The following is an 18,220-nucleotide window of genomic DNA, read 5'->3' on the forward strand; positions in this document are numbered from 1 at the left end:
TTACATTGGTTTGGACATGTGCTAAGGAGGGATGCTGAGTATATTGGGAAAAAGATGCTAAGAATGAAGCTACCAGGTAACAGGAAAAGAGGAAGGCCTAAGATAAGGTTTATGGATGTGGTGAGAGAGGACATGCAGGTGGTTGGTGTGACAGAGCAAGATGCAGAGGACAAGAAGAAATGGAAACAGGTGATCCGCTGTGGCGACCCCTAACGGAAACAGCCAAAATAAGATGATGATATTATTGTACAGACTGAGCTGATATGGGCAAGTTTTCAGTTCTGACTGTTGACTTCTACCAAATAGGTTCATGGAAACATTCCTCAATGAACTAAAAAATACCTGCAAACTTAACAATTGTTAAAAACTTGACATGCTTCTTTCATAAACTAGCCATTACCTCAGTATATCTCACATAATGGGGTAATGTCATGACTTCAGTGAAAATCAGAAAGTGTACATTGATGAAAAAATCAGGCAGTAACTGAATATGCCAAAAAACAAAAGAAAGACTATGAGGAGAAGGATAAGACGAGAAGGCAAGAAATGTAGAAAAGGCATAAATATAGTTGCAAGTGCAGAACACTCCTAGAACAATGCCTTGTCAATCAGTATCTGATGCAGGAATGGATAATAAGAGGTGAATTTAAACCAGAAAATGAAAGGTTAATATTGGCAGCCTAGGATAATAGACTACATACACATTGGTTTACAAAGTCCATTGAACATGTGAGAAAAACAGACAAATGCAGGTTATGTAAAGAAGAACTGGAAACTGCCCACATCTTGTTGCTTGGTGTGATACACTAATGGCAGAGGGCCTGTATACTGATAGGCAAAATAATGTGACAAGACTGTTGCATTAGGGATTGTGCAAACATTACAATACTGAAGTAGCTGAGAGGCATTTGAAACATAAGCCACAAAGCATTACCAAAAACAATGAAGTTTATATCACATGGAATCACCCATTACTAACAGTTTAAAAAAGAGATGCGAGAAAATCAGATATAGTAGTCCATGAAAAGAAGACAAAAGTAGCAGTGATCATTGAAATTGCTACACCCAGTGATTACAGTGTCTTACGTACATGGAGACACAAAGTCATAAAATACCAGGATTTGCATGCAGAAAATGTGCAATGTGGAAGAAAGATAGCAGTATCAATGGGTCTCATAAATTTATATATTTAGATATACTACTGATACATATAACTTTGTATGAATTACAGAAAGAGCTAATTCTGGGCACATTGTGGGTGCTGTGAAAAGCACTTTTGGTTAACAACAAAGACTGAAACAATACTAATTTCACAAACGTTAATCATACTTAGACATAGGAATAGAGTCCATCATTGTATTAGAAACCCAAAAGGCTCGAAGAGAAATTAAAATAAAACTACCATGTATAGTTGTAAAACAGAAGCAGACATTGATTCTTTGGAAAAGGATTTTACTAACATGATTTAAGTAACTATGGAAATGGTAAAGGCAGGCACAGTTGTAAAATAGATACTAGTGCCATAAAGCACCAAATTAGCTCAGTACAGTTCTACTAAATTATATTTTACCAACTGCAGACTAATAGAATTTTAGATTTATTAAAACAGAATATTTCTTAAAACTTCTAAACATAAACATACCATACAAATTCAGTAACATTAACCTTTGAAGACTAGATCAAAAGAAGAGTAGGACACCTGCAGTCCTACTTCAGGAGGTGCTTGCCAATTTGGTCAACTACCAATTGTGAGAAATGTAATAAAACTATTACTTAAATAAGGCATTGTGGTGTTCTTCAGTGTTTTATGTGAAACCAGTCAGGAAAATCCTATCAAAGATAACTAATCATCTGCTTTACTAAGCTAATGAGGTACAGCAGAAGAGTTAGACCTCTGATACTGCTTGTCTAACTGAATTTACAGTTTAGTTTTGAACTTCAGGTTTATTTACCATTTAGTAGAGTTATTATGGAAAGTATAAGGTGCATTACATTAAATTCAGTTTTGTTATCTTTTGTACGGTCTTGTCTCTTAAGGCAGAGGTAATGAACATATCTAAGTCTGTGTATGATAACCCAGTGGAAGATATTATCTCTACTATTCCTTGTGTTTATCTCTGCCTCTCCATGATATCTTGATATTCAAACTATTAATAGTTATATCAAAATCTTTTGAGTGAGTAACCCTTTATACTAAATCCTCTGCTCCACAGTCCTTTGGTCAGTTTAAGCTCCAAGCCAGTAGATAATATATCCTGTTTATGTGGACCATTAGCACCTTCACCTATTGATAGATCTTAGGTGAAACGTTTGAGTCTCCACTTACAGTAAGTACACATTAGTCTCCAACCTTCTGCTTAAGTTGCTTATATTACCTTTCAACTTTTTCTTCAAACTTCTTATCCTCTCCTTCTGTTCATATTTTCTAAATCAAGCTGATCACTAGTAGTTTGAGTACAGCCTTCTAATGACCAGTAGCAAAACTGACCAAGGTGATAGCAATATTTAAACATTTCTAGGTGATTTTCTTTCTTGATCCATACACATTTTCCATAATTTTCTTGCGTTCTTTCTTTCTCTTTTATTCTTTACTTTATTTTATATTTTTTCTTCATATTTTAATTATCCTTAACCTGACACCAATCAGTATTAAACAGAGCAATAGTGGTAGGTCTCTTGTGCTTGGATGGGTGTGGAGTTCAAGACCATTCAGGATGGCATGAAATGTACTCTGTCTTTGCTGCTGGTAATCTTAGCTCAGCCATTCATCTCGCAAAATTCTCTCTGCCCACCCTTTCCTTTGGATTTCTGAATTCTCTAACTTTGTTTCCATTTCCTTTATCTAATAGTACATGCAACCGTATTAAAACTATCTCCATCCCAGATGAAAAGCAGGTCTACTATATAGTAAAACCCCAAAATGAGAAGAGCAAATGACTGAAAGCTTGAACATTTAATTCCCCAGAATTTTCAAGTTTCCTTAAATTAGATGCTTTCTTTGACTACCAATATGTCTAATTAAAAATGCAACATGGTTAAATAAATGGCAGCTGTAAATCAAACATCAAAATTATTTAGGCAGAGAATACCACAGAATTTGGTCATGGGTTTACAATGGGGGGGTACACCGAGCCCCCATAACAATTTTGCTAATGCATTTATTTTCTGGTTATTTACATTTAATTTGGAATGTCCAGCTGGGAAGACCCATTATGGTAGAGCCCTGGGAAGAAACCCTCCCCAAAAGTAAGTAAATAAATAAATAAATAAATAGTAGCAAACACTGAATAAGAAAAAAAGGTGCAAATAAAGTACATTTAAAAAACTGAATTTTACTACATTAATAAGAGTAATTTTTGTATAGGACATGCATTTTAACCTGGACAAATTGAAATATACTTGTTCTGATGAGCTTGGTCTGCAAGGCCATGGAACGTATCATCATGGAACTCATAAACAAAGACATTGGTAACCTCCAAACTCTGGATCCCACTCAGTTTGGATTTGTGAAAGGCAGATTATGCCTCCTGAATCTGATCGACTTCTTTGAGGCAGTCACCAAAGCCATAGATGAGGGTAAGGTGGTTCACACAGCCTATCTTGACCTCACCAAGGCTATCTACACCATCCCCCATTCTGGAATTATAGCTAAACTCACTAAACTAAGTATAAATCCCTACGTCATAAGATGAGTTGCCAACTAGCTCACTGACAGAACCCACACTGTAAAAGTTGCAGACTCCAAATCTGACCTCAAACTAGTGACAAGTGGAGTACCACAGGGTTCAGTCCTGGGACCTCTCTTGTTTGGTATCTACTTCGCTAACACAGAGGTCCTCTGGCTAATGATGTTTGCAGATGACTGCAAACTAGGAAACATAGTCAAGTCCCCAAATGATGTGGGCATCCTACAGAAGGGCCTTGCTGAGACAGAGTCCTGGTGTCAGAGCCATGGCCTCAGGCTCAATGCCAAAAAGTGCAGTGTCATCCCCTTTGGTAAAAACTCTGTACCTATGAACTATCACATAGGCAGCAATCTACTTAACACCGAATGTGTGATAAAAGACCTTGGGACCCAGGTGGACAGTAGTCTCTCCTTTGATAGTCACATCGCCACAGTAGTCAGGAAGTCCTTCTACGTGGCACACCTCATCATAAAAGCGTTCGCATCCAGGAAAAAAGAGGTCATTGTTCCCCTCTACTTAACACTCATTAGACCCATTATATAGTACAACACCCCTTTTGGAATGTACTTCACAAGACATCTGCAGCAGCTGGAAAGGCCACAGAAGTACTTCACAAAGAGGATTACTGGCCTCAAACAAATGCCCTACACTGACCGTCTCAAAAAACTCCAGCTTTACTCCATAGCATATCGTCTACTCCAAGGTGATCTCTGCCTAACATATAAAGCTATGTCAAACCCAGAGCTGTTGGACATGCTACACCTAAAGAAATCCCAATCCCTCTGAGCTACATGCTCTAGGGATGTAAACCTTGTCACCACAATAAACAGGACATGCTGGAGGGATAGATTCCTATCCCAGAGACTTCACATACTCTGGAGTAGGCTACCCATCTATGTAAAGCAAAGTTTTTCATTAGCACTCTTCAAGAAAAATCTTGATGAGTGGATGGGAAATAAGAAATACACCCCGGGGATCACTTCTGTGTCTCTGCTCAACAGTGGCACAGGCAAATAACTTTCTTGGATGGCATAAGCCAGGGAACCTTGTTGGCTAGGCTTATGTCAGCCCTCGGGCCAATAGCCTAGTACCTACCTATGAACCTACCTATGAACCTATAAAAAAAACATATATTTCACTTTCCCCTGAGGTTATCCAGTTTCAAATTTAGAATATGCAGTCAATGAGAGACGCATGATACTGAGGGAGAAAGCTGTCTACAAAACATCATAGTATGTACTTACATTTTTAGTTGCTTGGTTCAGCTTCCCATTTTACTTTACTTATGGAAATGTGCTGCTTTGTCCTCTGTTATGAAGGAATTCAGAACTGTTATTTTTTTACATTTCCCCCTAATACATTGCAGTGCAGTGTTTGCAATGAATTTGGTATATTGAGCAATTCACTGATTTATGTTATACTTTTTGTACTCTTTTCTCTGAGCTTTCTGGAGAAGGGAGGCATTATATTTGGACTCAGTAAAGAAAAACAACCCACATTTATTTACTGACATTTCATTTTCAGGAAAGTTTGACTGAGTAGTCCCCATTTTCAGCAGAGGCCTGGGAAAAAAGCACCAAAGTATTATAAAAACATTTTAAGAACAATAATTTTACAGTCTTCAAAAATAATACAATACAAATTTAAAAATCTACAGTTTAAACAATTATATCAAATTAGACACAATATAAAAACATTGGTTAAGAATATATAGAAGTTACATGACAATGATAGCCAGCTTAGAGGAATTAAGAGTAAGTTAGTGTCATACAAACAACAACTACAATATGAAGTGGGAGAAAAAACATGGTTATGGCATATTTAGATAGAGTGCAATCAAAAAAACAAGCCAGCACAAACAAGCTGTGTGTGCTGACCTGTTGTTTTTTGATTGCATTTGTATATTCTGGGGCCGTGCACTTGCCATACTTGCAGGAGCTCTTCATTGTGATATTTAGATAGAGTGTCAGAGGAGAATGACTGATTAAAGTAAGGAAGTGAGTGAAGAAGGGGGAGTAAGGAGGAGTAAGGTATGAATAGGTACTAGTTCATATTTAGGTATATAGTTTATCCTGGGAATGAGCAAGAACAGAGCCAGAGTTTGGCTAGAAAGCCTTTCAGAATGGCTTAAAAGACTGGGATGACTGGGTTTGTGGATAGACAGGAGTTTTTGATCACAGGATCATAATGACCAATTGGGAATATAATTGTGTAGAATGGTATTTAGCATTGGACAAGCAGGTGTATACTGCATAATTTTATAGGTGGTTTGAAGCTGTGTATGTGTTAGTTAATGGAATAGCTCTAACCAATTTAGACTTTTTAGTGCTGTACAGAGGTAGGCTATGAAAGGGGTAGCTGCTGCAAATTTAGCCAATTTATTATAGCATTGTTTAAGTTTTGCTTTTTGTGATGCCTGCAGGTTAGTAAGGAATAGAAGCACCATAAAGTAGTGAGGGGAGGAGTTAAGTAGTGGCAGGTGTAGTTTTAGTTACATTGATGAAAAAGTTTTTGGCATTGTAAATCATCCCTAGTTTTTGGTGATTTTTTTTTATGCAATTTTGTATATGCAGGATGAATTTAAGATTATCTATCCACTATCATCTCTAATAATTTGCTATGAGAAGGTGATATTGTTAAGAAAGAGGATTTTATTTTTTGTTTTTTCATGAGAGAGGGATTTGTGGAGAAAAAGAATTAGTTTTTTTTTTGGGCGGGGGTTCAGCAAAATTTATGAGTTACAAAACCATGTTTCAGTGGCTGTCAAAGCTTCCTAAACAATGTTTTGGAGATGTGCCAGGCTGTATTTTGTTCATATGAGTGTGGACTCATCGAGTATTGTATTAGAGAGGCCTGTTATGTGGATTTGCAGCCCTTTTTCATCAGGCCAGGCCCACCATGAGTATGGCAGCTCATTAATTATACAGAGAAAAAAACATCTGGATGTCTCAAAACCTCCCTGCATTCTGAACCACCATCAGATCCTTGTTTGACTCCAGTAGCAGTTGATCAAACACAGGTTCTCTTAAGTAGCACTGGTCTGTCGTTCCTTGCATGTATCGTTCCTTGTGTTTTCTAATGTAATACTTGTTCACTATTCAAAAGGTTCTTTCATGTAGTACTGCTCTGCCCTTGTATAGGTTCCTTCAGGTAGAACTGGTCCACTGTTCCATGTGTTCTCTCAGGAAGCACTGGTCTACCATTCTGTATGTTCTCTCAGGTAGTACTAATCCACCCTTTCTTTTGTTCTCTTATGTAGTAATTTTCTTCTCCTCTATATATTCCCTAAGGTAGTACTGCTCTGCCCTTCTGTATGTTCCCTCAGGTAGTGCTGACCTGCCCTTCTTTATGTTCTCACAGGTAGTGCTGATCCAGCCTTCCATGTGTTCTCTCAGGTAGCACTAGTCCAAATTTTCTCGTGCTCTCAGGTAGTAATTTTTTGGTCTTTCATATGTTCCCTCATATAGTACTGATCTGACCTTCTGTACTTTCTTTCAGGTATGCTTACCCACCCTTCTTTATGTTCCCTGAGAAAGTACTTGTCTGAGCTTCTATTTGTTTTACAGGTAGTACTGATCTTGCCTTCTATAAGATGACATAGGTAGAACTGCATATGTTCTCTCACGTCATGCTGGTTTACCTAATATCTTTGTGCTTATATGCACATTTCTTTGTTTGCCAGTGTGTAAAATGGCAAACAGAGGAATGTGTATTCCTTCTTGAATTTCTTTATCTGCAAATAGTTTCTCTTTTTGAGCTGAACACCCTTCCTATTCTCACCAACAGCCCATGATAACTCATTGTTCATCCTAAGGGCCTAAAGTTATTACCTGTGTTTGGAGCACTCATTGCCTTCTATCTTGTAAGCTGTCCTGTTAAAACTATACCTGTCATTTTCTACACTGATTTTCCAGTAACCTGTTAGTGCTGTTCAAGTCACAAACTGTACATAACACTATACTCCTCTATATCTTCAGCTTCAGTGTAGGTGGTATCTTTCACAATCAGAGCAGCTGATTATTATGTCGAGCTCTTGAGACTGTGAACATAGCTAAAAAAGGCCTTGCTGTTATCCTTTGCTTGGGTGACTATTTTTGCTTGAAACTTGACTTTGGTAGTTTTAATTAAGCTCCTGAGATGCTTATTTATTTTAATGATGGGGGCTGTGGTTTGCTTGGTGTTACTCTTCTTCATTGTGGTCTTAATTCCCTTTCTTTTGTTGTAAACTTGTTGATATTCTAGTTACAACAGGGAGGTTTGTTCTTGGGGTTTGCTCTGCGCTTGATCCTGCAGAATACAGCTGCTTCTATGGAATTGTCCACATGTTGATATAGAATAGTAGTGTACATTTCTGTATACTCAGTGGAATTTTCTGTTTTTTGGGTGGATTGAAAACTTGCAGGGTGTCGCACAAAACTAAGAAGTTTGCCTTGCAGATATTTCTAAAGGTACCAGGGACAACTGAGGTCTGGGGTTTCTATTTTAACAGCTTTCTGGTCTGACTTGACAAGTGATGATAATGATGATGATGATGATGATGATGATACACAAGGGATGGAGTGAAATTCTCCCATGTTAGAAAGGTTGAGGTTCAGGATGTTGTTTCCTGTAGTGAGTAATCCAACTAGTTGTTCTGAAGCATTTGTATTAACAAAGTCCAGGAATCTTTATTCAAGCACACTAGTAGTGATATAGGCTTCACAGTCTATAGTTCTGTGGTTAAAATCACCCAGGAAAATGGTACTGGGTTTAATGCTGAGTGACTCCAGTTCCTGTAAATAGGCACTATGGCTGTCTTGACTCATAGAGTTCTATAACTAATTAGAATGTGGCAATGGATTTTATTAGTGGTGAGTTAGACATGAAGAATGTCTAATGCATCATGCTGCTTGTCCAGCGTTGATATAAGTCTCTTCAGGACAAAGACTGAGATACCTCCACCTTTTCTCTAAACCTTTGTAGTTGTTTATCTAAATGTGTAGAAAACATTACAGACTTGCACAGCCATAGTACTCACCATCAATGTATACCATGTCTCAGTCAAGAGAATTTCTTCATTTCCCACTGCTTTGTGTCTAATGAGGTTGGTTCTGTAATTTTAGTGATGTGAGGGGCTTGTCCCTTATGTAGAAAGTGCAGGGGGGCTTTCCCTCCTGCAAAAAAAATAAATAAATAAATAAAAATTCCCTTCTGATCTGTGCTATTGGTGCATAGCACAGGTTATTTTTATGTTTCAGTGAATGGTGATCACTGACGTTATTTTTCTGGCAAGTTTTAATCTATAAAAATATGTAATATAAGTAACATCTTGGAACTGATTCATACTATCATGTTCAATACATTTTGTTTTCATTTAACCTGGCTTAAACATTAAAATGATTGATTAACATATATCTAATCATGTGTTCCTTTGTATTTTAATTTATATTTTAAATTTATTTTTTAAACCATAAACTTATTCAGTAATCTAATCCCTAAAGCATGTTTTACCATTTATATAAACATTGTTTCAACTGAACCAATTCCTTTAAGCCAGTTAACTGGAAAGTTCATAATTTATATACACATGAATTTTCTTTTCTACTTAATAGATTTCTTTCAAATTGTATTCAGATATAATCTTTCTGTTCCAGCAAAAATGAATGCACACCTTGCAGCAGTTTGAGATCAGTGTCTAAACAGTACACATATTTTGATTGTTTTTTATTGCTGCAGAATGTTCCTTGTTCTGGTATCCAATGCTCTAGTGGTTCTGCCTGCTTAAAATGCTCTACATTTTTACTTATCTAGGTCTCTTAGAGATAATTAGTTGGCCATTCTCAAAACTGCTTTGTTCCATTTTGCTGAATATTTTGCATATTGATTTATCTTTAAAGCTGGAACAATGCTGACATTGCAAATTATGTAGAATACCATTTTTTTTTTATTTTTAACACCTTTATTTAATTATCACCTAAGAGATAGGCAGACATGCATTTATATAAAAGAAAACACTGGATGAAGACACACTGCACCGAAATTACTTCTTTGAACACTCCTCAATTCCTCAGCCATATTAATCAATATTTCCAAAAGCCATCTAGTCAAACTTGAAAAGACATTTAATAAAATTGCGAAATTTGCCGATAAAATGCCAGGCAAAACACATCACTGTACAGCACTTTATTACCTAAACTGGTTGGAATTGATATTCATCTTAACACATAATCAGCTAAAAATCATGTATAATTTAATTCACAAACTAGCAAGTACCTTACACTCTCATTTGTCCTTTCAAAATGCATTCCTTCTAGATCCCTCAGATCTGTAAGCCACAATCTGATACATATACCCAGATCCAGTAATTACCATGGAGATTTACACTTCTCTGTGCATGTAAAAATGGTTTTCCATTCCCAGAGACCTTAAAGATAAATACAGCCAAACTAAATTTGTCAATAGACTGAAGACTCGTTTACTGACAAACTGGAATTGTTCCTGTACATGACACAAAATGCACCTCACATTTTATTGCAACTTTTCCTTATGCTTCTAGCCAACTTTTTACTTCTCACTTTCTATGTTATATGCCTCCCTCTCAAACTGTCAACCTATCCACTATCCTTGCCTTAGCAATCTTTTTTTTTTTCATTTTTTAAAGCACCTTTATTAAATTATCACTTCAGACATAGGCAAACCATATGAATTTTTTTTCCATTTGCATAAATAATATATCACATATCTATTATTTTCCTTGTAGCTATAATGAGTCCAGTTATCATATAAACTACTGAATTCCTGCCTTCCCTAAAACTTCACTCCTCCTTCTTCTCCTGAACACTATTCCACAGGTATTGTTCCCACAATTTCCATTTATTTCTATGAAATGTGCTTTTCTTTTCTAAACATTCCTCTTTCAGTTCATTTTTCACTTTATTCAATAGTCAATACTTCAAATACAATTTGTTTATACTTTGATTTTCATTTTTTTAAAAATTGCTTTTTTCTCAGCCAAGAGAATTAAACTTATCAAAGCCTTACTAAGTCTAGGCAATTCAGATCTTATATCCCAGTTGAAAAGAATAATTTCCTGATTTACAGCTATTTGCTTACACAATATTTCTGATAGAGTACTCTGTAGGGAATTTTTAAAAACTGCCAACTCATTATACTCCTAAAATATATATTGTCAGTTACCTCTTTCTTTTCCATCACTCCTCTAATATTTGATATCTACCTGTGAAAAAATTCTTTAAAGTTTGCTTGGGATATAAAAATACCTATGTTTTTCCATCAAGAATCCTAAGCCTTCCAGACTTTGTTGCATACTTGGGAGTCATTCATACTTCCTCCAATTGTTCTCTTGTAAATTGCTTTTCCAGTCTGTCTTATCAAACTTTTCTAACCTGCTTTGACTGACTCTTATAGTTACCATGCAATATATTATAAGCCCTTCTTATTATCCCTTTTTAACAGCACCCATTTAAAAATTTTACCAGAGTAGGTCTTTCACTTAAGATTCCCCTATTCCTTTCTTCTTGCCTATTATTTAATATCAACCATCTTCTAACAAAATCTATCTTAATTCTCTCTCTTTCCTGTCTCATTCACCCATAAATTCTAATTTCCTACTTTCCCTTCTCTTTCTTCTTCACTCTGTGAGCTATCTGCAAAAGGTTATAAATGCTTCTCTACCTATCCTTTTACATATTATCTATCTTGTAAATCTCTAGAAATGTAAATGTTGACTTGTAATGTATGACACACCTCTTTCATGTGTTATATGTATCTTTTGGAGGCCTTTTACTCTGGGCATCCCCTGAAAATGGACTTTTGCTCTGTTGGACTTCCCCAGTAAACAGATGTAATGAATTAATTAATTAATTAATTAATTAACTAGTTGAACTCCAACCAACTATCTTGGCTGGGAATGATTAAGAACTGAGCAGAATACCTAGAAAGGACAGATGTAAATTGTTTAGTCTGTCTTTTTCCCAGGGCAAAACTGAACAAAAGTAAACTAACAGATTGGGGAAATGGATACCTCACAATGGCACTGTTACAGAGAAAAGCAAACTGGTAGTGCTAAACAGGACTAACAAGTAGGATTTTATAGTAGAACACATAAGCAAAGAAGCAAATAAATTCTCATACCATTCTGACAGAAAGATTGTTTTCCTTGAATGAGATCCATATTTTGTGATATGAATGGGGCATATATCTCAACTGTAATGAATTCCTCAGTATTTACTGGTTTTGAGGTCAAAATAATGGGGTGCCATGAATTTTCGAATGGCCCTTTCAATTCTTGATTTTTTAATTTATTTTTTTATTTACAGTTTTAAGTTATGGCTGATGCCATCCAGCAGCTCCAGCATATCCTGCAACATCATCAATGTGCAGAGGCATGTGTGATGACATCAGCTTCATGAGGCACTGCCTGACTGCCTGTCAGACTCAGAAACTGAGGCGGCAGTTTCAAACCATGCGTGGTGAGTCTGACGTTGATAGTTGTTGTGAGAGGTATGTTACCCCACTTTTGGCATATGAAAAGGTGGCAACCCCAGTGAGGAGAAACCTTAATGGGTGATGCTGAAATTATCCATGGTATTTAAAATGACTGTGTTACTGGAAGGAAAAAGTACATTATCCCAAACTAACTTAAAAAAAAAAACAGCACCATATGAGAAAGTGAAAGTGACGCACACTAACTGCAACTAACTCCAGTGCTACCTGCAGCCATCTGAGATCTCTCAAATGGAAATGAGCTCAAAGAAGTCACAGTCAAGCTACAGCAGCCCTCGCACTTCAATTGGGGTGGCTGTAGTATGTAAAGGGAAATTAGTGGAAGGGTTTGACTTGAGTATGGGGCTGGAGAGGGGGGTCTGTCTCCACTCTGAGGGTCGGGTCCTTTGTATAGCTGCTAAATCCTGGGGAATGCTGTCCATGGAATGTAGTCATGATGTCCAAGACAGACAGCATAAAAAAAGGTCTTCTGGCAAGAAACTCTTCAGGAGGGGTTCTGTGAGTTCAGTGGGCAATTTTATAAGAAGGGCTCTCAAAACTCTGTCCACCTTATCCCATTTTGGCACTGAGGAACATGCAATGGACAATGAAAAAGACAACAGCAGGTTTCAAAAGCTTTAGGTCTATGGGAGGGAGATCGTCTGTCTGGTCTGACCTGAGTGGATCACCTGAGATGTTCCTATCATGCCTTGGGGATAGAGTTCCTGAGGTAGCATGATTGAAGAACCATGGCAACACCTGCATCATCAATGCCATCTTGCAATGCCTCATCAATACTGAGTTGCTTGTGGAATATTTAGTGTTGGAGCAGTTTAAAGACAGTGATGATGACCAGATGAAATCCAATGGAGTGTTTATCCCAAGGAGCCCTCAGCAGGAAAAGGGGGAAGTCACTGAGCAGCTGGTTAACCTGGTCCAAGCATTGTGGACCTTGAAGTATACACCACAGCATAGCAGACCGTTTAAGGTAGGGTTATGAACTTAAATAGTGTTCCTGGGGAAACAATGACAATACAGTAACAGAGCAAACCAAATTTGTTTTTTGTGACCTCCTTTGATTTCATCATGACTTCTCTATTTTAAATATGAGATTAGTGAGCTAAAGTTCCTCTATTTTTTCACATTGTAAAGATTTAAAAATGAATATATGCTAGTGTCAATTATATAGGTGTTTTGCTTGAATAGCTGTAAAATGCACAATTTGTAAGTTTTTAATTTTTGGTATAATTATAGCACTGACTCCCTTTATGTATTACATTTGTATATTGCAGCTACTGCTTTTTTTTACAGTCGCATTGTGTTATAGTAGTTTTGACTATGTTGCAATGCTAATTGTCTTTGTGTTTTGCTTACATGATGTTTCCTATTTTTTTTTTTTTTTGCGTTCACAATATGTTAGTTTTGAAGTGTCAATACGGCACCTTTTTGTACTATGCTAATGCATTTTTGATGTCACTGTGTGCTTGCCTTGGATTCATTATTTGTTTTTGTTAGTATTTGTCATGTTTGGAGGTTGTGATTTCAAGTTTTTATCTTTTCTTTTTTGAAAAATATACTGATGTCCAGAGTTTGTGATTTCAAATTTGCAACCTAATGGCCTTGGACTAGTTTATTTGTTTATTTAGTTGTTTTTCAGTGGTAGTACAGTGATCACAATAGACCATCTGCAAGCACAACAGTCTGACTGCCATAATCTCTTTTAGGCCCATTCTAATCCTCATGGGTATTTTGAAGACTTCAATAACAAAGGGAGTTAAATTCCACATCATGGTACCTGTTTTCCCCCTTAGTTAATGCCAGTCTAGAATATAAGCTTGTTTGTCTTATTTTATGCTACTTCTGCTCAATACCCTAGGTATATATTTTCATACAGGTTTGGGTTTGTCATTGTGTTGCGGTAAGAAATAGGGGGTAATTTGCAGTACTAGCTCGGGTTTTCTAAATTTCATATTTTTCTTGCTGTGAATTTCTATACTTTTCTCAAATTGAACTACATTTAGCATTAATGCTCCATAATTTAGTATTAATTTCAATTACAGGGAGGACTAGTGTGGCATACAGAAGAACATTTACTTTCCTGCAGAAGATATGCATACTTTTAAGTGTCATGTGGGCAACCTTGCATGTTTAACCACACCTGAGACATGGTTGAAATGAGCCTATTATCCACAATGGTTACTATGTTCTTTAGTATGTTAAACTAATTTGTGCTTTTCCAGAGCTAGGGATGTTGCATTTATATGTTGAAAGCAAGACTGCTCTCATTATCTCAGGTATAAGCCCTGTCCAGCCATTGGTGCTGCACGTTAATGCCATTTAAAGGTGTAATTGTACTATGAGCCTTACAGAGTTGCTGTCCTACTTTAATGTAAAAAAAAAAAAAAAAAAAAAAAAAAAGATCCTAATGAGGAGAGGGCCAGTCACAGTGGCTGGTACCTTGGCTGGGTCAGATATGACACCTCATATCCTTTCTTGTGTTATTTTATTTAGACACTATTTTACCCATTGCATAACAGAATCAGTGTTATTTATTGTGCTTAAATTATCCTCAGCCATACCTCACAATCTCTCAGAGCAAGAAATCTGGACAAAGCCAAAAATAATGGTGGGACAAAGGCCCAAAAATAGGGGCAAATTTTAAATATTGCTTCTATAAACTCAGATAGTTGCTAGAATAACAGGTGTTGCATTATTATATATTTTCTAAGGGACATAAAGTCTGAAATTCAAATGTCTGACATTATTTATTATTATTTAGTGACTTCAATCTTCATGTTGGTATCCCACGGTCCCACTGGAGTGGGTGGGGTTATATGATTATGTATGCAAATGTTATGTTAATCAGCATCCAGATTTTTGGCCAATTGTACCTACTTTTCATGGGCCTTTGTCCAGAGTCTCCAGGTTGATAGGTATGTGAAGGGATAATGCCACCTGCATAGGTTCATAGGTTCATAGTTTAGTACTAGGCTAACTGTCCTTGTGGGTCATTTTTAAGCCTAGCCAATTACCCCAAGTGAGAATCAAACCCTGCACCTTGTGTCTGTAAGGTAAACACTTTAACCATTATGTCAACCTCCCCCCGAGACATTTCCCATAAACAGTTATTCCCATGTCCCTCAAGGTTAGCTTAATTTGCAGAAGTTGCACCCCACTATCTCTCACTATGGGACGGTAAAATGTTGACCTTTCAGTTCCTTTCTTCCAGTGCACCCACTCAGTGATATATAAACCACAACAATGAGGTTTATATAGTATACATTTGATTTATTTTAAAAGTGGTTTATTTATTCATCCATTCAGTGCTGACTGAGTGTAACAGTTAGTGCAGGGGATTAAGGTTATGAGCTGTTAATGAGTTGCTTCCTATTGTTCAAGATTTGATTCCCTTAGCATCCATTTGCCTGCCATGTGCATCTGAGCAAGTCACTTAACCAGACTGTGCTCAGGCTAATCAGCCAATTGGGCTGGGATCTTCAAGGGTACCCTGGCCTGCATGCCTTAGTAACTACCTATGAACCTATGCACCTATGATCTCTTTTTTGCTGACATCTGTTCTGCATGTCTCAGCTGCTAGACAGGAACTCTGAAAGTATCAGCTCCATTGTACAGAAACAAAGCTTAATGTGTTTAGTAGTTACTTTTTCTTAGTAGTTTTGAGAGTTTTCTAATTTTTTTCTTATTTTTGTAATTAGACGGGACTTCAGATTATTTGTGGGAAAACCAAAGAACCCTGATCAACTTCTGTTTCACCCAGTGATCTGGCTACCTTCCAAAGTGCAGAAAAAGGTAAGTTTACATGTTGGGGGCAGTAGGGAAAAAAGCAATTACAGGTTTTTCAGGTGTAACACTGATTGCTATAAAAGGGGCGGCCGTGGTGGTGCAGTGGTTAGCGTTGCCGCCTCACAGCAAGAGGTTCTCCGATTCGATCCTCAGCTGGGGTGCCTACTGTGCAGAGTCTGCATGTCCTCTCTGTGGTCGCGTGGGTTTCCTCCGGGTGCTCCAGTTTCCTCCCACATTCCAAAGACATGCTGTAGGTGGATTGGATACTTTAAAATGGCCCTAGGCATGAGTGCGTGAGTGTGTATGTGCCTTCCGTGGAAGGTTGGGCATCGGGCTGGCAACTCGACATCATAAAAAATTCACTGCCAATCATGAGAGGACAACTGATCTGCTGTGGTGACCCCTAACCGGGAAAAGCCGAAAGGAGAAGAAGATCTCTAATTGCTATAAAAGGGTGTAAGAAACTGACTTCTGCTTGAGATCATTGTAATAAATGTTAATGATCAGCTCTGAAATACTGCCAGGTACAAGTAAGCCCAAGGCTTCTTTCAGTTTTGTAAACTGGTGAACTCTCAGGGACATTTTGTAGTTTTAGAAAGTGCTTGCCACCTTGGAATTGGTCTGAGTTTACTATTGCTAATTATGTTAAATTTGTTACTGTTATTTCCAGAATGTATGCTACCACTAATAGATTGGATCCTTGTCCATCAAGTCTTGTTATATCATGTCTGGATGCTCTGGTTCCATTTTGTAAACCAGATCACCATATTTTGTTTTATGGAGGGAGTTCTTTTACTTATTCTGTAGGAGGCCTTGGCTAATGCAGTCCCAATGAAGGCCAGTTTGGAGCCCAATCATCAGGATCATTACAGAAATACCTCAATCTCCTCTTAGTTGGTAAAGTTCCTGAGAAGGTCAAATATATGCAGCTGAATTTGTGTTTACATGGAAGTAACAGCTAAGGTACATTCCAGTCTGTTTTTTGACCTAGGTACAGTATGGAGATGTCCCTTAGTTGGGTCTTCAATTATCTTTTTATGGCAAGAGATCAGTAATCACCAATATGACACAGGGATACATTCTGGATCCTCTGTTATTTGCCATGCACATGCTTCCATTAGGAGATGTTATTTCAGTGAGAGGCTTGGTATATCATTGTCATACTGATGACACATAATTGTACCTCACCTTCTTTCTTGAATCTACAACCGCCATAAATAAGCTAACTACAGACTTAGAAAACTTCCACAACTGGAGGTCAATAATCAGTTAAAGCTCAGCATTGTAAAATAGTTTCCATGGCCATACGTGCCACTGTCCAGAATTCATCTGCATCAGTATTGTCCCCTAATGCTATCTACAGTGGTGACAAAGTGTAATCTACATTAAAGGTGTGGAATTTGGAGGTAATTATGGCTAACTGGCTTACCCATAAGGACTAGGTGTTTGCTGTTGTCAAGTCCTTTTGTTTTCACCTGAGGAATACTCCACTTACTAAGCACCTTATCCTACCAGTAGATCTTCTAGTAGTGGTACATGCCTTGGTTTCCTTCAGGTCAAACTATTGCAATGCCCTATATATGGGACTACTTCCAATGTAACTCTGGTCTTTAAAATTTAGGTCGTCATGTAGTGCTTGATAAGTGTGAAAAGTACAGAACAACTCGCAGCACCTTATGTCCTCTATAGAAATATTCTCCAAAAGAGCAGTAAGCCTGGCTTTCATCTTCTCTGAAAATGCATCTGCTCCCAAGATTCATTTCTTCTGGTAACCATGGCATAAAATAATGTATTTAATCCATTTAGTAGGTTCCTATATTTTTAGAACACCTTTATTAAATTATCACTTAAGACACGAGCACATACACACATTAATAGAAAATAAAACAAACCATATTAACATTTTTTCATCTCTATACATTATACATTATGTTTGCTTTCTTTATAATAACTTTCTTTCTGTCCAACATTACATAAATTGCTCAATTCTTGCTTCCCTTAAAACTCACTTCTCCTCCTCCTCCTTCTAAACATTATTCTCCATGTATTGTTCCCACAAATTCTATTTATTGTTATATAATTTGCTCCTTCCCTTTTCTAAAGATCCTTCTTCCATTTATTTTGTCTCTTTTTCAATATTCAGCACATGAAATACAATTGGATTAGATTTTGATTTCCATTTTCTAGTAATTTACTTTTTGGCAGCCAACAGAATTAAACTTATTAAATGCTTACCATGTCTAGGC

At 37.1% G+C, this 18,220-nt stretch overlaps 1 protein-coding gene across 1 annotated transcript in view; it reads left to right on the forward strand.

The window, feature by feature from the left end:
- The window catches only part of LOC122799221 (autocrine proliferation repressor protein A-like), a 660,522-nt gene that overhangs the window by 505,312 nt on the left and 136,990 nt on the right, over positions 1-18,220 (forward strand). The window contains exon 11 of the mRNA XM_044068140.1: positions 15,887-15,980. Coding sequence (XP_043924075.1) covers positions 15,887-15,980 — 94 coding nt within the window. The remainder of the gene's footprint in view (positions 1-15,886; positions 15,981-18,220) is intronic.

The sequence above is a fragment of the Protopterus annectens genome, chromosome 4.part0, assembly GCF_019279795.1.
Source record: "Protopterus annectens isolate FY-2018-M chromosome 4.part0, PAN1.0, whole genome shotgun sequence".
Taxonomy (NCBI): domain Eukaryota; kingdom Metazoa; phylum Chordata; order Ceratodontiformes; family Protopteridae; genus Protopterus; species Protopterus annectens.